This window comes from Vidua macroura, chromosome 4, assembly GCF_024509145.1.
Source record: "Vidua macroura isolate BioBank_ID:100142 chromosome 4, ASM2450914v1, whole genome shotgun sequence".
Taxonomy (NCBI): Eukaryota; Metazoa; Chordata; class Aves; order Passeriformes; family Viduidae; genus Vidua; species Vidua macroura.
The window spans coordinates 45,409,013-45,432,709 of record NC_071574.1 but is presented as its reverse complement, the minus strand read 5'-3'; the positions used below and the strand labels follow the sequence as shown (position 1 = coordinate 45,432,709).

General features: G+C 33.7%; 1 protein-coding gene across 1 annotated transcript in view; it reads right to left on the bottom strand.

Annotated features, from left to right (window-relative positions):
• Positions 1–11,303, bottom strand: part of SGCZ (sarcoglycan zeta) — a 174,503-nt gene extending 163,200 nt beyond the window's left edge. Inside the window, exon 1 of the mRNA XM_053975625.1 lies at positions 11,109–11,303. Coding sequence (XP_053831600.1) covers positions 11,109–11,303 — 195 coding nt within the window. The remainder of the gene's footprint in view (positions 1–11,108) is intronic.
• Between the last annotated feature and the right edge of the window lie 12,394 nt (positions 11,304–23,697).

Below are 23,697 nucleotides of genomic sequence, written 5' to 3'. Positions count from 1 at the left end.
CTTTATTAAACCTTAAAACAGAAGAGACCTTTGACAGCTAGACAAAAGCTCAGATAACAATTCATAACAGGATATTTATTTTTCCACAGTTCATATTAAGAACTGCAGACCATAAGACTCCTGCTCAATATAAAAAGTGATGTGAGAGTTTAGAGCAAGCATATTCCCCCAAAGTTTTATATCTGCCAGAGACTTTGTGTTGCCATACACTTTGCCCTTTTCTCCTGTCCAACAGGTCCTCCTTAGGTACCACAAAAGAGTGTGACCTTTTTGTAATCATGACAAAAGGATTTCCATAGTAGCATCCCGTAGACAGGATTTAATTTAAATCATTTTGCAAATAATTAATGAGGGTTTGAAAGTAAGACAAGATAACATAGTTCTAAGCTTAAAAATCAATCCTCTTCCTTTATAGTTAGCATTTTAATTAGTGAAGAACAAAAAAAATTTGTAAAAACCACCAGGAAATTCAGATGTGAATAGTTTACATCCCTCTTAAAAAAAAATAAGTTTGGATGTTTATATACACATAAGCTTATATCAATCAGTCTGAGGAACAAATCCACAGGCATATTGTTGGCATAATACATTTTTATTCTGAATTGACTATTGTAAAAAATGAACACATTTTTAATAGTGATTATCATATTTTGGTAAATAAATAACAATGTTAGAATATGTGAGAAAAACTATTTAAAATAAGTGTCTTTCATATTGCTTGTTCAGCCAATAAAACTAATATAGATATTTGTCTCCAATAAGGATATTTGTCTGTTCTGTTACTTCTAGGTAGCATGACCAGACCCCGAGAGATGACAGATAAGAATTGTATATTCCTGAACACAATGAAGGAAATGAGAAAGCTCCATCTCTAAAAGATGGAAGAATGATTTGAAAATGATCAATTATATATTTTTTAATTTCTATTTTTACATAAGTTTTCATCTACCTTTACTATTAAAATATCATCTTAACTGAGAGGAGGAAAGTATGATAGCAATTTTGATTTTCATTTTATAAAAAGAATTGCTTATCATTTTTTGACTTGTGCTATCCCAGTATATGAGAAGAAAGATGTGTTAAAATTTGAACCAAAGTTAATATATATTAATTCCTATTGTATTTTTATTATACTTATTCCAATTTTAGTTTTTTGTGAATGCAGACAGAAATCTGTTGTCATCTTTCCCATCCTTGCTGTTATAAAACTGAGCCTTGAAGATAATAAGAAAAATAAACACAGTAATTAGAAATTTCTCTTTGGGAAAACATTTCTTGATGTTGCTCTACTGTATAAATAGATGCTAATGAGGTGAGTGGAAAGGAAGATCTATAACTAAAAAAAATTGTATAGATAGTGATTTTGCATCACAAAAATGCTGATTTCATTATTAGATACATTAAAATATGTATCTGGGGTTTTGGGGGGTTTTGTTTTATAAGATACCATAAGCTCAAAACTCTTAAGATTTTACATAAGGCTGTGCAGAATTTGTTGTATTTAACTGAGTTTTACAGTAAAATAATGTAGTCCTCACATTATTGATGGACACTGATGTGACAGTCAGGGTATGCACCATGCTGCCTGAATAACAAATCACTGGACAAGCTCTGATGCACCAGGTTTTCCAGAAAAGGCAGCCAAATTTAGATTACGATTAAGAGATTTAGGACTGTGTATTAACATTGACTTCTATTTTGTGGCACTTCCACTACTTCTGCATTGTCTCTGGCAACACCATTTATAATCTGCTTTTACTGGATTTCTTGATTTTCATTCCTTGATTGTACTTAGCAGTAGTAAAATATGTTTGCTAGGCATAGAAATGATACCTCCATCAGTGTTGTGTCTTTTGGGTAAAAGTCTTGAAAATTTTTCTCTTCATTTGCTGTAGGACAGACAAACCCCTTATCCACATTTTTTATTAAAAAATGACCTTGCTTCTGCATCAGTGAAACATTTGATTCATCATTTAATCCTGTCTGAGATTCCAACCACACATTTAATATCCTGATTTATAAGAAAGAAGAGGAAATACTCTGCCATGTAAGACATTTATCAGTATGTATTCTATCTTATCTTCCTGTTTCTTTTTAATTATAATTCCTAAATGTGCTAGGTCAAATTTAGGCTAGATTTACATAAGTACATTCTGCTCTTGTACTTAATACACAGACTTGTATTTATTTCAAGATGGAAGATTTGTACAAATAAAATCAGGATTCCAAGCAGAGAATGTAATTTTTTATTGCACTCTCCTCAGATAAGTCATCCCAATAATAGAAAGGAAGTAAGAATCACACATTTCATTATTCATACAGACTGTTGGTGCTTTTAAGTAACTAAAGTTTGCTCAAGTGGTTTGATATCTCTCTAATCACTGCTAAATAAACTTACAAATTATTACTGCTTGGCCTGAACTATAAAATTAACTCTGATTTAGTCGCTCCACTTGAGAAACATGCTGATGCATTAGCCTGCTTTTCTTTTTATGACTTTCTGTTTATTATTTCCATGAACTCTGGTATACAAAATTAATTTCTTCCACCTTTTTTCCCCTCATTAAAAATGACTGCCCATCAAAAGTATTCTTCAAATATCTGCTATTCAAGCTATGCACTTGGACAAATACAAGTGTCAGAACTATCTTATAAACCTTTAAAAATTCAAAATTATATTTATATAATATTCTCTTGAAAATCTCATTTTCTATAAATACTAATGTCATGCTAGAATGCACACAGAAAGGAAACAGAAAGCCTTTAATGGAAATTAAGTTAATTCCATTTTCATGGAAGCAAATATTTGAAAAAAATTCTGAGATACTTGTTCCAGCCTATTTACACAGTGAATGATTAAGAATAAGCTGTCTAGTAAACATTGTTCACTCAGCTTGAGCACATGATTATTTCAGAGAAGGTAAATGTCAGCAAACTGAATATATATATATATATATATATATATATATATATATATATATATATACCCACATATCTATCAATCTATCTATCTATCTATCTACACATTTTCAGCTAACCTATTACATGGATTTAAACTGCTGTTGATCTCTTCTGTACATTCTATAGCCACACTCTGTGTCTTTTTTGGAATGTTAAGGTCCTCATAAGAGGTTACAGTGGTCATGGTCTAATGCACAATCAGAATCACTCCAGTGAAGGGTGGAAGATGTACACATCTGCATTTTGAAACACAGGGCAAGCTACCTTTGAAATGCTGGTCAGCTCACATGGCGTAAAGGTGCAAGTTATATCTGTGTCCCTTAAGCTGATTCTAAGTCAGTCCTGACACTTAATGAAACAAATCCAAAGAAATGAGACACATGAGCAAGAAGTGGCCTTGGAAAAGCAAATGCCTCTTCATGTTCTCAGTGCATGACTACAAAGTAAACATTTTTTATAGGCAGTTTTTCCTAGGAAGTCAAGACCTAGATACTACAGTACAATTTTCCAAAGCCACTGTAAGGTCACGTTGAAATTGTTTAAACAATTGTGTAAATACATTAAATTTTTCTACAGTTAATTAAATCACATTTTTATAAGACTGTCTAAGGTGCAACATATTTTGCTTCCTTTTTCTATTGGGAACTCTACTAGTACTCTGCCATTAAATCTGAGTGACCAAACAAATATAAAAATGAGAAAATAATTTTATCCCATTCTTTCTTCGTAAGAGATCATTTGTTAAAAACAAACCCCAAAACATACAGACATATAATCTCAGAAATAAAACAAATAACTTAAGATCTGCATTCAGCCACACAGAATCAATAATGTAACCTGCACATTTAGCAAAGGAGTTAATGTTTGCTGAGAAGTGCTATTAAATGGGATTGTTTAAAAAATACCTTCCTACTTTTAACTGAAAGACATCTTTCCATGAGATGTCCAGTACTATAAAATACCTAACAAAATATCTTTAACAGTGGCTTGACTGTTCATGCAATCTGTTGCCTTATGTATCACAAATGTGACATCAGATTAGTCACCTTTCCACTGTGACACAACAGATTTTATATTAATTACTGTACAGCCAAGTAAATCTACACCGTTCTTGCACTGACGCTGATATTTTTTCCTTCCCATAAGGACTAGGAAAAGAGGTATGCAATACAGGAGGTACACGTATAAGATGAGATAAAAAAGTGATTTAGAGGAATGGTACTAGAAATACTTAAAATGAGTTTTTCATTGTGCTCAGGAAAGCAAATATATGAAATGCTCAAAAGAGAGTAAGAATAAATCAGTTCACTCTTGCCTATGGCACTGAAAATGAAAGAGGACACGAATTTACAAAATACCCTCCAGCTCTCTACAGTTGTGCTTTTACATGAATGTTAAAAAAATGGGATAAAAAAGTCCAAGCAAAATTAACTCATAGCAAGATTAATTTGCTGACATTTTATGGGTAAGTTGTTGAATTATTCACGGAGCAGACAGGTTCACTCAGGAAGCTAACATTTCTGATTTCCAGTGCACCATAAGGATATGAGAACATAGTCAGTTATATAAATAAGACTTTGTGCATACATGTATACATTCCCATGTGCAGACATCTGGTTTCTAATATTCATTTTAGCTGAAGATTTTCTAAATGTTTTTAAAATCATTTAAAAGTCAACATCTTAAAATAATTATAAATCTGTGCAGAAAATATTCCTGAGGAATACATAGCCATTTCACTGGAATTTTAAATAAAATTTGTTTCGAGGTTGATATGTAATGTCTGAGCTTAAGCAATAGTAGGAGACATGTCATATATCTATTAAAAAGAAATGTCAGAAACCAGGACTAATAACCTACAGGTAAAACACTTCTTATCTTTAACATGATCTGCATCAGAGAAAATGTGAGCCTTGGTCTCTCATATCTTGACTAAGTCTCATAATCATTAAAAATTAATTATATTACCTACTCTGGACTGGAACTTTGTCACTATAAAAACCAAATAAAAGGGAAATGAGAGCTTTCTCGCATTCATCCCAAAACAGAACATCATGTTCTTGAAAGCTAAAATACTGATGGATCTAGAAATTATTTTCTACCTAGTTAAGAGATACAATTTTTAAAAATTAGTTAATTTACAGTTTTGAAAAAACTGACAATAAATGATTGCCATTGAAGTAAATTAAACTGGCAGATGTGACAGAATGTATTTATTATATATCAACTACTTCTACTCATATTTATTCAAAACCTAACAGCAAACTGCTGCCTTTGTCAAATGAAAGAAGTTTTCTGTTTGCCAAATGACAAAATTATTTTTGAGATAAGTACAATTACGAAACTCAAAATTTTGAAATGCCAACCTGCAACAAATTGGGCACATCTCAAAGATTGTCTAAGAAATGGAAAAGACCTTTGCCCTAGTTCTACTTGAAATTGTATTAGTTATTATGTGAAAGTGCTATCTTCATCACATAGCTCAGCAGGACCAACTGAACTGATAACCAGATACTGTTTTGACCATCAAATAAGCTGGTGGCCAAAGAATATTAGAAATGTAACTACTCATATCACTGTCGTGATTGTTGAGAAATGGATAATTTCTATTACAGTATAGTTTTACAAATAGATTTTGTGTTTCTTCAGTATGCCAAGACATTTTGGTTTACATCTACATAAAAGCATTGAACACAGCCGATTTGGTTGTGTACTGCTAAAAATTTAGGCATCAAATTATAACTTTAATGTGGAAATTGTACTTTAAAAGAAATTGTGAGTGTTGTGTCCATACTGGATATTAAGATCAGAAGCATATATGTGTCTCAACACAGAGAGTTAAATATTTGGAAGATTTCCACATTCTTGCACATTAACTAAAACCCAGGAAAATACTGTTTATTGTCTTATAAGTAATCTTAATAGAATATTATAATTCAGATTTAGATTTTTGCAGATCTGAAAGTTTCCAATTGTAAAATTTAAACTTGTAAAGGAATATAGGGATAATCTGTTATGATGCAAACAGGAGTGAATTAATGTTTGCATATTGCTGCCTTATTATATATGCTGTCACATATGAAAGAAATCAGGTTTACTTGGCTTGTATGTATTCAGGCAGACATTCCACCTGCAAACTACCTGCTGTCCATACAACGTGAATCCAGAGCTAGGCAGCCAGCAAAGAGAGCATGCTCAGCTGGGGGCATGAAGCACATGTGTTCTAGCCAGGGAATTCAAACTGCTCTTTACACCCTGCTTTATGTCTGAAGCTAAAGTGCTTTTCAAAGTCCCTGGAGAAATAAACTGTCGCTACCCAGATGATAAGATGTCTGGCCCCTGATCTTAAAAGTAGTTCCCTTGGTAGTACAGGCAAGAAGAGTTTCACATGGATCAATACAGACAACATTGTATCATGACAGCAGTCGTGACTACAACACTTCAGCTACAGCAAGAGAAAACATCTGAAGTAGGTGGCTGCTTTCTTACAGAGGATCACAAAATGTCTTTTCATATATGGATTCCTAGGGGTAATCACAATATGAAGACACACAAAACCAGATGTGCAACCAACACCAGTAAAATAACTTGGTGCTATGTGGCTGCTACAGGACACAAAAAGAGATCTAAGAACTACATGAGTATTTTTTCTAACAGGACCATTTTTTTAGCTCTAGTAAACTCCAGACATCAATGTCATGTAATAAGCAAAGGAACAACATAACATTAAATAAGTATCAATATCAATGCAAATTGTGAGCATATTAGAAAATGTACAAAAGAGGTGTTATTAAATGTCTCCTCTACCAAGAGCTGGACCTATGCTTCTATGCTGATTGCTCAATGTCATTTCACAATGTCACACCCTAACAATAAGAGGAATGTTTTGAATTCCCTTTTTAAAGCTAATTTGAAATACATGCAGAAAACGTTCAGTCATGTATCACTACAGTGGTATTTGGTTAGTAACAATAATATATAGTAAATCTCTTTTACAAAGTAATTAAACAGATTGTCAATACACCTTATTCATTAACACCTCTATGAAGAATAAATTATATAAAATTACAATTCTGTTGAGGTTAAAATAACTTAAAGATGATACAAAATAAAAATTTTATCGGAGAATAATGACAAAGTGATTAGATCTTTAAAAAAATCAGCTAATTACTTACAATGTGTTCTATGTAAATACAGAATGACAAGAATGCAGGCAGAATAAAAAAATAGCTATTTCTTCACAAGCCTTTAAAGTTCACATATATTACATATATGAAATAACTGGAATGTTCTAAATACAAAACCATTAATATTTTACCCCTTGGCTCTGGTACCAAGTCATGACTTGAGTGTCCATCCTTCCTGAAATCCCTAGTATAGAAACTGTACAGACTGATAAAGAGTGATTAATAGCTTTAAGCTTCGTTAAACTTGTACAACATAAACTAAATGAGAGGAAATTACATCCTGATGGAAAGTGAAAGACAGATGTTTCCATGGGGTAGCCTGTGAACCACTCCAAGGTTACTACAAGGAAAGGAAACTACAAGTGTTCCATGAAACCCAAGTCCCCCAAGGCTATTATTTTATATACTGACAAAAGTTACAGATTTTAGTTCCTGGCTTGATTTTTCCAAGATATTTTGCATGTCTCCTTTGAAAATCAGACCTTCAAGATCATCCAGTCCAATCATCCACCCAGTACCACCATTACCAACCATACAGATGGCCTTTGAACACTTCCAGAGATGACGACTTCACACTTTGACTAGGCAACTTATTTCAATGTCTAACTACTTTTTCAGTAGGAAAAACAAACAAACAAACAAACAAACAAAAAAACCCACCAAAAAAAAGTAATCTGAACCTCCCCTGGCACAGCTTAAGGCCATTTTCTGCCATTTTCTTCTCATCCCTTCATTTGAGACATGGCAGAAGAAAATAACACCCATCTGACTACACCCTCCTTTTAGGCAATTGTAGAGAGTGATGAGGCCTCCCCCTCAGCCTCTTCTTCTCCAGGCTAAACACCTCCTGCTCCCTCAGCCATTCCTCATAAGACATGTTTTCTAGATCACTTGCCAGTTCTGTTCCTGTCTCCAGACATGCACCTCAATGTCCTTTTAGACAAAAAAACCTGAACATGATACTTGAGATGTGACCTCACCAGTGCCAAATACAGAGGAATAATCATGTTCCAAGTCCTGCTGGCCACATTGTTCTTGATACAGGCTAAGATGCCATTGACCTCCTTGGCCACATCTTTCTAAAAAGATAATTGAACAAACCTTGACTAGATGTTATAGGACAGTAAGACTAAGCTATCAGTGGGAAAATATCTTTCAAAAATTATTACTATATCTATGATTCTTCCATCTAATATTCCTGCTACAGAGATAGTAATTATTTTTAGTTTTGCTCATCTGATACATATTATGTATCAGGGAAATTATTTTTAACTGGAATTTACCTTCCAAGTTTCTTACCTTGTACACTGGAAGAAGTGATTGTATCCCCGAACATTTCTCTGTTTCCTCGTCATATTAGATAATCTGATAAAAGGAGACTTGCACATCTTGCCTGTACTGTTTTTTACACAATTACAAGGAAACAATTTTTTTTTAAATTACTTCTTTTATAAGCTATTCAACTTTTGTCCTTAAGAAAAAATCACATCAGTTGCCTATCTTACTATGAGATGAATGCTTTACACAAGACCTTATTTTTACAATCTGAGTATAAAAAGAACATGGAATAACTGCTCAGATTCAGAATGTGACTTTTATGTGCAAGGTCAGTATATTCAGAGAACTTTTCCAACTAGAAACCTGATTGCAGAAAGGCTTTTATTATGCCAAAGTGTCAGTGGCTGTAGCTTTACAGTTAAAAATAGAAAGGAAACAGCTAATACAAATCAACAGTGCTGCAATCATCAGATAGCAATGACAAACCATGACCTGGCTCTTCATGACTCCTTGAAATGTTGCAATTACTATTGTCTTCATAGAAAGCTTAACACTGACTTATGCTAAAACAGGAAATATTTTAATATAATGTCAAAATGTCAAAGCAGTCCAATATCAGCAATTACTTTTATCATGGCTATATTCCTTTTTTGAGCAAACACTCTTGAGGTTTCTAGCTGCACTTCTGATTTCCTATCACTCTCCAGTTATACAAATAAAATTTCTTTGTTTATATCTATCTGTACATATATATGTGCACGTGGAAGAAATATATTTGTATTTCAAAGCCATTGCCTTTTTAAATACACTAACTTTAGGTTCATAAATTAAATTATTTTACTGTCAAACACCTTTCCCTAAGAGAGTGACTCTTTCAGACTTACTACAAATTTTGCACTCTTGCTCAAATGCGTGTGCGAGGACATGAGCGTGAAGGTGTTACTCAACTTTTAACATGACAACCTTCTAGCATACAGAGATTCCAATGTGAGTACTAACTACTCAAAGTAGAAGACTACCTACCATTCCATGAGTCTGCATAAGTAAATTAATTCTTCAGCACACAATTTAAAAAATATATTTGAATGTGATCAAGGAGAAGGTGTTTTATTAAAAGTGCTGCAATGATCTGTTTGTTTTCTGTATGAAATTCCTGCACTGATTTAGTAATTCACCATAAACTTTTAACTTTCTAACAATCTTTGACATTCAGGAAATAAAAATATTTCAAAATTGTTTTGTTTTAAAAACTACATGATCAAAGTCGGAAAGATTTAATCTGGATAGTGTTTGGATAGTGTTATATGAGCTTGTAGTGTGGACGGTCAAGCAATCCCTAGATATGGAAACAGTACTTTCAAATATTCTATTGGAAATCAATCTTCTACACAGAGAAAAATTCTGTGCTTTTTAAAAGTTTTATTTTAAAATTGTTTAAAGAGTTATGCCTAAATATGTTTCCAGTACAAATGAATAATTATTCTAATACACAAAAACATATATGGGTGTCCTATTTCAAAAGCACATTGTGCTAAAAAAAAAGCAGAAAAAGAAAAAAAAAAAGAAAAGAAAAAGCCCCCTCTGAAAAAAGGCAACCTTCCAAAAGCTTCTCACAAACTTTAATATCAAAGTCATAAAGTCATACAGTTGCCAGAATCTGAATTCAACATGTCCATCCACTAGTGGAAACTCAGAAGACATATTTGCACAATATGTCTCACCAGACAATAGTTTCACATAATCCAATGCATTACAGATCATTAACAAATACAGAACAATTTTAGACACAGGTTTTATGCTGGTTTTGCTGGCTATTCTTTTATTTCCCATAAACTAATGGAGAAAAGAAATGTGCTGTGACATGGGAATTGGAATTTTATAACTAACTACATAAAAATATGGGTTATGAAGGTTAAAATCCAGTGAGGAAGACTGTGCTGATCCTAGCAGAAACACTGCTATTTTAAACTGTGTAGAGTTCTGTCTTTTCTTTTGATATACAAAGAGTCACTACTGTGCTGCCAGCTAGTACACACTCCTACCACAGTTTCCATTGAACACAGATGTTCTTTCAAGTGTACATCTGACATACTTTGCTGATATTAAAGATTCCAGCCAGAGATTGACTCATTAAAGCATGTGTCTTTTAGACCCACCTACCCCCCCACCCCCATCAACACCAAAACAGATCTAAGTTCTAGGTGAAACACAGTCCAAATTGCTAGTAAGCTTTAACAAAATACAAAGAAAAAAAAAAAGAAAATAAAAAAACCCCACCAAACCTATACATTGACATGACCAACCCAGCTCCCTCCTAAGAGAGATACTATATGGAACATATACAGTAAACTGCTCTTGCTTGTTATTTAGTGACAACAAGAAAACAAAGATGCTTGGGGCAGTCACCATGACACTTTTGATTTGGGCAAACAAAAAAATCTAAGATCCAGATATAATTGCAGAAGATATGTTTTTAACCAAAAACATCAGAATACATAGGGCACCAGTCCACTCACTGCAGAATATATATAAAGAGTATATCTGAACCAACATTCAGAAAAGTACATATGTTTTTTCCTCCAAAATTATAAGATTTCTATATATCATGGTAAAGGAAAAAGCAAAAAAACTAGAACTTAGTACTTGAAGAAATTAGGTACATAAAGTTACTGTAATACTTACCACTGTGAAATTCATAACCTTCAAAATCCATATTGTCATTGCTAAATTAACAATCATGGTAACCAACAGCAGAAGGACAAAGAAGTATAAGCACCTCTTTCGCCATCCATAAATCCCTACTGGGTAAAACTGAGGATGTTCAGTCCTTGGAAGGCTGTTCTGTTGTGTTGCTAATATATACTGCTCTCGTGTCATCTGTAAAAGAAAGACGTAAGTATAAGTAAGTAAATGACAGGTCTGGTTTTCACGCGTAATATTACATGAAAATTATCTGAGAATGTATAGAAAATCAGTTTCTATGGGCACAGAAGAGATACATTCTTCTAGCGTTAATCACATCAATGTTATTTATACTAGACATCTAGCATGAATTTGATAGATCTTATGAATTTAAATTAAACTTTTGGTTTCTATTTCAAATTGGATTTGCATTTCAAATTTATCAGCAAGAAACTATTAAAAATATAAAAGTAATCCATGCATGTATTTTACAGTCTAATTCTGAATATTGTTTTATTGTCCTTTATGAGATCATTAAGTAAAATTTGGTTCTGGAGAAAGAGAGCCATGTACCTTTTCTTTTGTACTGGTTTTGACTGAGATAAAGGCAATTTTCTTCATATAGCTTGTAGCCAGAACACTCCCTTTTACAAACAGAAGAAAAATCTCACCTTTCTAAAATACATCTTATATAAATGAAGTTTTCAATCTTTTATTATACTTAGCAAATTAAATGAATACGTGATGCTATTAGACATGCCTCCTTATTTTACGAAAAAAAACCAAAAACATTTTGCCCTTTAAGAGATGGATACAATTATAATCTGTTAAATTCCTGAACTAGTTTAAATTCTTCTCACACACAACCAATCAGTAACCATTGGCAAACTGTTTAAGAACTTTCTATTAATATTTCCTTAAAACAAAAGTATTTATGCTATTTAATAAGAAACTGTTTAAATTTTTTTTCCTTCACAACTGTCTTTTAAAGATATTTATATTCACATTCAGCTGTCACGTTGCCTTTAGACCAGAAGGTATTAAATTTTCTCTGTGACTTAAAAATTAAATTAAAGCAGTCTCATTCTGGTTCTGTAAGATTTTTTTCTGTAATATGCCCATTAGAAATGTTGTTTTAATAGGTTTTGTGCTCAGGAGGAAGACAATACAAAACAAAATGAAAAAATCCAAACCAAACAAACACAAACCCAAAAAACCTATAAACTAGATAAAACAATCAATTTTGAGCTTAAATGCTACTGTTCTTTTGACTAAAAAAAAAGTAAAAATGCACAAAAATGAGTCAGTTGGTCCAATGAGAAATAAAATCCAGATTACATTCATTTGAAGAATCAAAGAAATATTGATTTCATAAGATTTTTAAAATGTGAAGCTCAAAAATGTTCATATAATTATGTGTGTTGCTAGATATTTATCCAAATCAACACTCTTTAGGTTTTACCATTCTTCTAGTGAATGAGATATTAATGGAATAAATTAACTCACAGTGAATAATTAGAGCCATAAGTCATAGAACACACATCCATATTGTGATAGTATATATATCACTGAAATAAGTCAACACAGAAATAAAGAATTTAATAAGTAGATTTAAGTAAGTTAGCAAACAGGCATTTTGTCATTTTTATTTTTTTCCGTCATGATTTCTTCTCTTTACCCTCCGTTTCAATTAAATGTAATGTTTAGTGGTTTATTTATGTAGTGAATTTTATAAACAAAATTTCTTCAGTGACATTTCTCAAATCTCCCAAAGCAAAATATGGCCAGGTTTTAAGACCTTGCATCATCATCTTATCATAGCCAGAAGTTTTCATCCTAGTTGTGTGAAAATGCTTTATGAATCCAGAAACTAAATACACAAAGAGGTTAATCAACTTTCTCCTTATAATGAGTTTGTACACATTTATTTAGCCAGCCATTGTAAGAAAAATGCAATGTATGATTAAATGTTGAGATTTTAAGTAACTGGTTAATTTTACACAATATCCATTTTCTTGTGATTTAACTTTATATATTACCTATAAAAAATTACTTTCATTGAAAATAGTTGAAAAGCCAGCTTTCAGATCATGACAATGTCAGAAGTAGCACTGGTCCTAAAACTGTGAATATAGTCTCATGGAACAGACCCTTTGCAACACAATCATTAAATACATTGACATTTTATTCCATTGCCACAGCCAGGCATCACTCAGTTCCCTCTGTATACTGTTCAAGTCGGTGAGGCTTGGTGAAGCAAACTCTGCCCCTGCAGCTCATGGAGGGCCATAGGAGAGAAGAAATCCACACCACAGCCCGTGGAAGATCCCATGCTGGAATAGCCTGAGGGGCCAGAGTTTGCGACCCCATGGAGAGCCCATGCTGCAGCAGGAGCCTGTCTGGACCTGTGAACCCATGGAAGGGGCCCACACCTTCTGTTGAAACTGTCACCTGGAACATAACACTACTCCTAGACATTTTCATTACTGATTGATTCTTTCTGCATTATTCCCTTAATTCATAGAAAGAATGAAAACATAAAGGCACTTTAAAATATAAATTCACAGTATGACAGCATCTAGACCCAATATTCATTTGTGTTGATAAGGAATTGGATGAGCTGTAGAGCTTCAGATGCAGAAGAATTATAACTAGCAAGGAAAATTCATCATACTATCATTTAGAGGACAAAAAAAAATCAAAACAGCAATCTGGTCATGACTAGCCATAGCTCAAAACATCATACAGATGATTGACCTGAACCAGCTAGCCCTCCCCACTCACCCTGAAAGTAACACAGCCTCTTGGCTGGCATGTAATGCTGTGGAGAAATCTATTTTTGTATGACACTACAGCAGCCATTCATTTTGCTTCCCCTCACACAGTATGTGGAGTTAAGCTTACAGCATAAAATAATGTTATTGTTTTCTTTATAGACTTTAGCTGAAAGTTTACCCTACATAGTGAAAAATGCATCATACAGAGCAAGAAGTGCTATAAGAAACATAGCACTTCTTGTGTAATAAATGCACAAACGTTATATCTCAACCTTGGCTTTAAAATCAAGACTTGGGATGAAATCAAGAAGCTCATTATAAAAATGAAGAATATGGCAAGTAAGTGTTTTGTATCTTCTGAAAAAGTCTGATGCACAAATGGATGCATTTTCCTAGAAATAATTTTAAATGCCAAGCACCTATACATGAAGCTCTTCCTGTCACTCCCAGTATGTGTTGAAGCAGATGAATTGTTCCTTCTCTTTTGCAAGTGTTTGGTAATCTAGAATACTTCCAAAATTAACAGAAAAATATTTTATTATCTTGATTTCATTGAAATTATATCAAGATTGGGATTGACAAAGTAGTACAGCTGCATTCTTAGATAATTAAATATTGGAGGGAGAGAGTAACTTCTCTGAAATTTTTATATGGGCTACACCTGACACCTGCTAAGTCTTCTCCTTTTTGCATTAGCCATTCAAGCCTTTCAAAGACAGCCAAAACTGTGTCAGCAACTGACCCTACTAGTCATTGGGTCACGAATCATTTGCCAGATAAGATAAAAGCCTCATCAATCTATTGTACTATTGTGTCTATTTCAGGCAAAACAGCATAAATCCTTATTGCCCTGATGGGCAATTTTGTATTTGTTGGATTTTACTTATTTTTCTCTTTAGTATAATTGGTATCATTATTAAAACTGCCTCTGCAGCTCAAAAGGATTCGGAGAGTGTGGTTCCTCTGAGACCTGTACTAGGATATGTCATGGAATCACAGAATGGAGTTCAAAGAGGTGATCTGGAGGATGGAGACTAAACAAACTGTGCCTCACAATAAAATAAAAAACCTATTTATCATAGACTACTTTTGTCATGTAGGTGTCAAATCAGAGCTATTTCAAGATTCTGATCTGAGGGTTGGATGCTTTTTTGTTCTGCTGTTGATTTTTCTCCTTGTAACTTTTAGAAATGAAGGTAGAATTGTACACAACACTCTAAAACTGTGTTTTTTACTGAAGGCATCTGGAAATCCCTTTGCACCCTTGAAAACCTATAGGAAAAAACATATGCAAATAACTTCACTATCAGGCTGTAAATAAAGTCCGTTGATTACATAATTTATATGGTTTGAAGTTTAATAATTCAGAAGAATCTGCTTTTTTTCTTGGCCACAAAGTACAGTTTTATCATCAATGTCAATGAGACTTAAATCAGTATGTTTTTACTGACAGTTTGCTGGGCTTTATGTTGACAATTAGAATTTAACTTTTTTTCCTAACTCAATACAGTCAGATTACTACAGAGACTTCATTATAGCCACAGGCAGGACAGCAGCTGAGGCACACAGTTTTCTCCCTGTGATGCCAGTGCTTACTAAACACTTACTGAAACAATTGTCTACAAAAGGACAATAAATGTTTGCATCTTGGATATTGCTCTCCAATAAAATTATCACTTCACAAAAATAAATATCAGTCTGATGCTGATTACCTGATACCTGATACTATTACCATTATTACTTAGTGTGAGCATTTATGGCTGTTCTCTTCAACATATTTAATTGTAATGTTCTCTGCACAATGAAGTTCACAGCATGTTAAAAGAATAAATAATCATGTAATGAATAGAATCATACTTTTTACCACTGTTCTGTGACTTGAAATATTTCTAAATAAAAATAATGTGCTATACTGGATTTTCAAGTAAGCTGGATTCAAATCCAGCTCAGGCTTCATGTTTCTCAAATGTTTCTCACTTTCTAAGATACATTTTCAAAACTGAACCACATTTCAGTACATTTTTAGTGTATTTTTAAAATAAGCTTTGGTTTCAAAAACTTGCTCATTATTTCACTTTATTTTGCTTTATAATCATCTAGCTGCATGTGGTGTTTGAGAATAACTTTTTGAGGTGTTCTATACTGGGTGGGATCACAGAAGTCTAGTAACAGCAACACAAGATTCCATATAGCTGAGTTGTCTTAGAGAAAAGCAGATGCCTAAGGAGACACATTGCTAAAAGATACAGCAGCATTCTGCCCTACCACCTGGGATAGGACTCTGGACTTGATCTAAAATATTCCTTCTGCTAGACAAAGAGATAAATTTTGTCTCACTGAATAAATTATAAAAGACTAATAAAATAGCAACAATGTCAGGAAAACTACAGCAAACCATTGGATCTCAGTTTAAAAAACCCACCACTTTTCTCTTAACCGGGTGTGCCCTCATCGCTGTTGCTCTACATATCACAGTAAGGCACAGCACATTGACAAGTGCTAGGACCAGCACTTTACATTGCTCAGCTCCCTCTGTTAAGGCCACTGAGAAGATAAGATGAAACATGTCTTTGCTAAGGATATCTCATCAGGAGAAAACATAGCAACCACATGAATGGAAGATGGTAGGACCAATAATTCAGTAGCTTCACAAAAACTGGCACTAATTTTCCTCTGTGAATGATACGTTTTGTTAAATCAGTTTCAGTAGATGGTGGCAAAAGTGTAATCTTCAAGAGTCAGGAAAGATGTTTTAAGAGTGGCAGATTCACCAAAACATAGCTGGACTGCAAGCAGCAGGTGAAATGAACACTTTATGAGGAAATACATTCTTTAAATAGTTCATTGCTGCCTGTAGTTTGGAGTCTAAATTTCATGGCTAGCGTAATCATGTAGTCTCCAATGAAAGAAGAGGAAAGCTAGGAAATATGAATGAAAACCTGAATTTCTAGAAATATGGAAAATAAGTTTTTAAATACTGTTCCTTTTCCTCTTATTTTCATATATGTGTAGCACAACTCCATCGTATGGCTAGAAAACCAGTACTTGTAGATCTGAATCCACATACTTGTCTCTTCTGGCCTAAAACACATAACTCTGTTAATTCATATGAAAAATAACATGGACCAGATATCAGAGTACAGAAGAAGCTGCACTGACTAAGTGCTACTATATGAGGAACAGGAGTATTTCTTAAAAAGAGACTGATTACATTTTGGGTTTTACTTGTATCTGTTGAGCTTCTTCAGTAATGTACACAGGCAAAACAACACTGATTCTTTTTTTTCATCAGTTTTACCTTAATGTGAATTTAATGTCCTCATATACAATATTAATAGATTCTCCATCCCTTCAGGATATTTTTTTTAATCAATAGTAATCACAATCATATAGATAAGTAATCATAATTATATCAATATGCAAACTAAAGGTGTTATTGGTGTTACAGGAACACAAGCATGGATCAATGCTTACTCCTATCCAAAGCTCTAAAAATATAAGCTGTATTTCACCTGTCTGCCAGATAAGAGTACAGGCAGAAAAGAGCTAAATTCATCTTAATGGAAGAAAACAGAGCCCACTGTCAGAATTAGGTTTAAAAATACATATATGTGTGTAAATATAGATAGATAGCTAGGTAGCTAGCTAGCTAGATAGATAGATAGATAGATGATATAGAGAGATAGATAGACAGACAGACACACATACAGTAATCTTTAATTTTATAGCATCTACCGACATGGGTTCCTGCTTCAGTCTAAAAGAATAACATTTTTAAAATATAACAAGAATGGTGTTTTACCAGGGAGTAAATATTAACATTCTGGTCACCACAGTTTTATCAAGATACCACTCACAAAAAACTCAGTTCTTAAAATACTCTCAGAATAGAGATTTAAGTCATTAATCTATAAGTCTACAATGTATTTTAGATGATACCAAAAAGCTATGGAGAACATCTAAGTAGTTTGTGCAGAGACAAGGAATGTAAGTTTATATGTTTTTGTCTTTAGCATTTCCTCCCTTTAATTAGCTGATTCATCTTCCTGGTTACTAATGGATGCAACTCTGATCAGCAGTTTTATAATTTATAAATGTGGTTTCACTGTGATGGCTTGTTTCTGTGCCTGTCTCTTTATAAACCATCTTCATGGCATCCTAATACTGTAACAAAAGGCTACCCATCTATCTAGCACCCACATGACCAATGACATCTCACCAAAAAAGAATCCAAACCAAGAGATGCTGAACATGAAGTGCAATTTGTAAAACTTTCAAAAGAAAGGAAACTTCAGAATCATGTTCATCAGTGATCACAAACCAGCATTAAAAGTACATCAGTAGAGAAACAATTTCTTATTACAGGAAATTTGAAATTATTGTTTGCTGCATTTTTAAAACTATATTCAATAACAAAACAATTTAGTTATGTGCTTTAAAGTGCAAAAAAAATTTGACTTTCTTTTGAGATGTTAGTTGATCTGTTGGAAAGAAACATAACAGTTTTGGCTGCAAGCTCCCAAATCACTTAAGATCCCTAGATGAAAAAGATTTTAATATTTTCCAAACCTATTGGAAACATGGTTGACAGTGTTAGATGTGTAGTATTAATTACGAAAAGGAGATATAAACTCCTAAATCACCCTGGCAATATTTTTCATCAAAAATGGAATCACACAATTTAGAATAATTTCCAGCTTTTCACTTTCTCCATTCTACTTCTGTTTGCATTTGCTTCTTCCTGAAAATGCATGCAGAAGCACTGTCATTGACCAACAGTCAACTTGTTCGGATTTAGCAAGATACAAAGCACTGAGGAGGAAACTTAATCACACAAGAGCTGTTTCCTTATTTAAAAGGGGTTTCAAGTACTTACAAATAATGAAGACATTTAATATGTAATGATTTAATCATACCTTTCTTCCATATTCACTAGCTAAGTTGGCAGTACTGAGAATGTTTTTTACTTTTTTTTTCCCTCTGAGCAATTAATAGGATGCTACCACATTATGGGTTAAGCAATATGAGTTTACTCAAATAAATTCTAGATGAAAAACATCCAATCCTTTCAGTTACTGTGGGAGAACTAGAGAGACTCAGGTGGCCATCTATATCTCATTTTTACTGCATTCAGTTCTCTACTGGAAGGAACTGGCCTAAATCCTTTGACAGTCTAATGCAGGCAGAGGTTTTTCCTGACTTTCCTCAAATGATTAATGAAAATGAAATGAGACTCACCCTACAGAAAATGAGCTCTTCCTGCTGGGAAAAAAAAATCAATATAGCTTGATGAAGAGATGACTGATTGGAATTGAACAAATGAAGCCTTCTTCTCATACTAAGGAGAGATTGAAGGAGGGAGGAGCCACTGCCAATGCCATTTTCTCTTCTGAGATACATGTAAGCACAGTTGGAAGAAAAAAATAACTGCTCTTCATTGGAACTCTACTGAGCCAGCTTTATCAATAGACAGTGAGCAGCTGCCTGTCCCTGCAAGAAGCCGTGGTCAGCAAAATGGAAAACTGACAAATATCAAACACTTGATTTGTTTGGAGACTCTTACTCAAAAGTCATTACTCAGTCTAATTCTTAGGAACAGGATATCCAAGAGAGATCAAGTACAGAAAAGAGAGACTGACAAATGATCTGGAAGAAAAAAAAAAGACTGGAAAACAATCTTTGAAGATGCTAGTGTGAAGACAGCTATAAAAATACAGAAAAATGAGCAGATGTCCTCCAGAAGTCCATTTTAACCCTACAAGTGATTTAGATATCTGTAGGTAAGGAGGAAAGTCTAATAAATGAGCTGTGAGAAAGATTGGCATGATTCAATCAGTATAGTTGTAAAAAAATATGTGTAAAGAAAATAAGAAAAATTCAAAAAAAAACCCCAAAAACCCAGTAAAAGGGGCATAGCTGTGGCTCAAGAAACAACAATTCTTGCAGTAAACAAAGAACTGGGAAAGTAACCAAACATTCACTCTTCTAATTTGCAAAAGTAAGCTAATTCTCTGAGTATTTTGGAAAGGCAGAGACCACATCAGCAGAAAACACCTTTGCATATCCTAGAAACTATCTGTGACTGTCAAAAAGCAAGAAGCAACTCCTACTGAGAACAATCCAGGAAATTAATGAAATTTCCAGGGTCAGCAAAAATCCTCAGCAACACAAAAACAACAAAAAAGGTAAAATATTATTTCTTTAATAGTTGGTTTTTACCACCCTATCACACTTTTCTTATAAACAAATAAGAGCCTCCAGAGTTTCCTTTAGATAAAATCTGTCAGATTAATATTCCATGTTTTTTATTCTTCAGCACTAATTTGGCTGCTGTAAGCTCACCAGTAATTAAGTCATTCCTATCAATGCTCACCAGAATCTCTACATGAATGATAAACTTTGTGACAGAGACAAGTTGCAGGAAGTATGGTGGAACCAGAATCTCCCATCTGACCAATTACCCACTCACTTTTAGATCAATGAATCAAACCTTGTGATCAGAAATGTTCAGACTAGATCCTATATAGTTAGAGTTTGCAAAAATCCAAATCAGCTTACTGAAATTCATCCTTTATATTTCTTATAAGGAATCTTTTCTACAAAAAAAATCCTTAGATTTCATATTTATGATCAACCAACCTACTGATAGATTGCTTTAAAGCCTGAAAATACTTTCTAACACTTATAGAAAATTCCTCATGCATCGATGCATTTTTCTTCAGCAACAGTAATTTTTGGTGGACATATCCTACATCTTGGTACATTTTTTCTTCTTTATGCAAACTTTTGGTGATGCAGCTTTTGCAGAATTTCAGCTTTCAAATATCAATAGACTTAGGACCTTGATTTAAGATTCTAGAGCCATTCCATGCTGAACTCCATCTCTGTGGAAAGCTAATTCCTCACTAGCTTCAGCCTATTAATGAGGTATAGCTATAAAGCCATAAAGACATTCCTTTAGAGAAAATGACCTCATAATTACCTAAGCCTACCTATTCCTACCATTCCTTATTAATCTCACCCCAATCTGCTAAAGCAACAGGGAACCTGGCATTCTTAGGGTTTCAAAGCTTTCCATTCAGTGCCACATAATTAGTGCATTGAAAATAATAAATGCATAAAATTGTTTTCTTGAATCATCTTCCTTAGTCAATCTGAAATAGAGGAAATACAAATCAAGCACAGGAAATACACATATTGGGAATTAACTATCATATAGACTGAGCTTTTGATGACCAATAGTGGAGCAGGCCTATGAAAATAAGTAGCAACAGCTAAATACTTTATTAATTTAGGGGGTATTGTTTAGTAGAATTTGTCAACAAATCAGGATCCTTTCACAAAGTATTTATTAACAGAAGAAAAAGAGGTCAAATGTAAAAACTTCACATATCTGTTTCAATTCTGTCTCAAAGAATAATTACTTTATAATTAAATGTAGAATAGAAAATAAAAACTTGGTTTCATAAAACATTTGTACTCGTGCACCTAAACATTTTGCAAAACATATTTTCAGTGGATTAGCTATCTTATCACATAATTTTATTTTTCTGAATTGATTAATGAATTATCTTATTGAATGCAGTAATTACAAGCCTCTTTTTGTTCAATATTTTCATTAAAAACTTCAGAGAATTGCTATACAGCATCATTTATTCACAAAACCACCACTGAAGATTAGGAAATGGTATTCACAGAATTTTAAAATTCCTAGTTTTATGAAAACTAAAATAATCATACAGCAATTTATTATTTAAAAATATGCAAGCTGATTCTCAGAAAGACACTGAGAATAAAAATTCTGTTATTAAGTGGCAAAAAAATATTTTAGGAATCTTCAAAGGAACAAGGAAACATGAGGCTGGTGATGGACAGGAAAAAAAAAGCTAAGTAAAGCCAAGAGTATCTAGCTCAGACAGGAACAGGGACCATTTTCAGAATTCATAGTCAGAAGCATCATAGTGCAAAGGAGGATAGTAGCACTATTTCTACACCTCAGGGAAGACAGAACTTCAAACACTGCAATTCTAGTACTTCACAGAGAATAATAAAAAAGAAGAAAAACTACTAGGCAGACAAAAAAATACTTATCTCTGGCTTTTTAAAATGAGTATTAAGACTCAACCGCTCAATGCTCACATATTCTAGCTAGTGATTCTAGCAACTGCCCTACTCTCTTTTTAAATTCCCTAGAGGGACTTCACCTTAGATACTCCTCACTAGAAACTGCTACTGGAGTAGCAAGACATTGCACAGATTCTTGTTGGGCTGTCTGATGAAGCATGATCCTTATCAAACCTTCCCAATGTATGTATAGCTTGCTTGGAGCTTTGTCAAAATAGTGTGGATTTCTTCTCCTCTGAAGCCTCAACCTCTGTAACCAGACACAAGCACAGGAGCAAACTGTGCCCACTTCCACATTTGTACACCAAGTACACATTCATTAGCATCAGTACCTTCCTTTTGTTTTCACTAGTCCATCTTGGGAAAATACAATAAAGCATTCACAATAAGCGCTACAAACGTACATAGGACAAAGAGAAATGCCAGATCAAAAGTACTGTTCTTCCCTGAGCCTACAATGCCATTCATTGTAAGAAAGGCAATACTGTGCTGTAAAAGTGAAAAATTATGTGTACAACTAGGATGGAAATGGCCACCACATCTTAGAATCTTCAGGATTCTATGATTGGGTAAGAGATTTTGTTTATTTATTCAAAAAAAAAAACTAGAAAAGAGTGGGTAATCATACCCTGTTTGGACTTATAAGACCTAAAATGCAATTAATATGTCTATAGGATCTAAAGATATCCCTTTTCTTTTTTTTTTTTTTAATTCAAGTATAGAATTATTTTGTTTTAGAACAATAGGTATGGCTTTTGTAGTCATTAAACATTTCAACTCCAAATTTTAATGATGCTATGATCTTCTAAATGAAATAAAATCTATGCATGCTATGTTATGCTAGTCCCATTTTGATATATCTAGATTGAAATCAATCATTTATATTGGATAAATCAATCTAGTAGAAAAAAATATCAGAGTAACCACTATCATTCATAATAAGTTTCCCTTTGAGAGTTTAGATTGATCTTCTTGTTTATGTACAAAACATCTCATTTTGTCATACAGGCTTTTAAATTTCAGGCAGACCAAAAAAAAATGGAAAACGCTGTATTCCCCTGAGCCCCCTGTACAGAAAGATATTTCACCTAGTGAATACAAAAATCTTTCAGTTGGCTCTTTATTCTTTGTCATTTTGTGCTGGGGTAGAGTTAAATTTCTCAGTAGTAGGTTGTATGGGGGTATGTTTCAGATTTGTGCCAAAAGCAGTGTTGATATTAGAGGGACACTGTTTTCATTGCTGAGCAGCACTTGCACAGAGACAAGGCCTTTTCTGCTTTTCATACCACCCTGCCAGCAAAGAGACTGGGGGTGCAAAAGGCACTGGGAGGGGGGATAAGCCAAGTCAGCTGACCCCAACTGACCCAATATGTGGCATCATGCTCAGTATATAAAGCAGGGAGAAGAAGAAAGAGGAGAGATGTTCAGAGTGATGGTAATTGTCTTCCCAAGTTATCGATACACAGGGCTCTGCCCTTGGGGAGATGGCTGAACACCTGCCTGTCCATGGGAAGGCAGTGAACTAATTCTTTGCTTTGCTTGTTTGTGCAGCTTTTGCTTTGCCTATCAAACTGTTTTTATCTGAACCAATATGTTTTTTTACATTTACTCTTCTGATCCTCACCCCCTTCCAGTGGGTGGAAGAGTGGGCAAGAGGATATGTGGGGCTTAGTTGCTGGCTGGGGTTA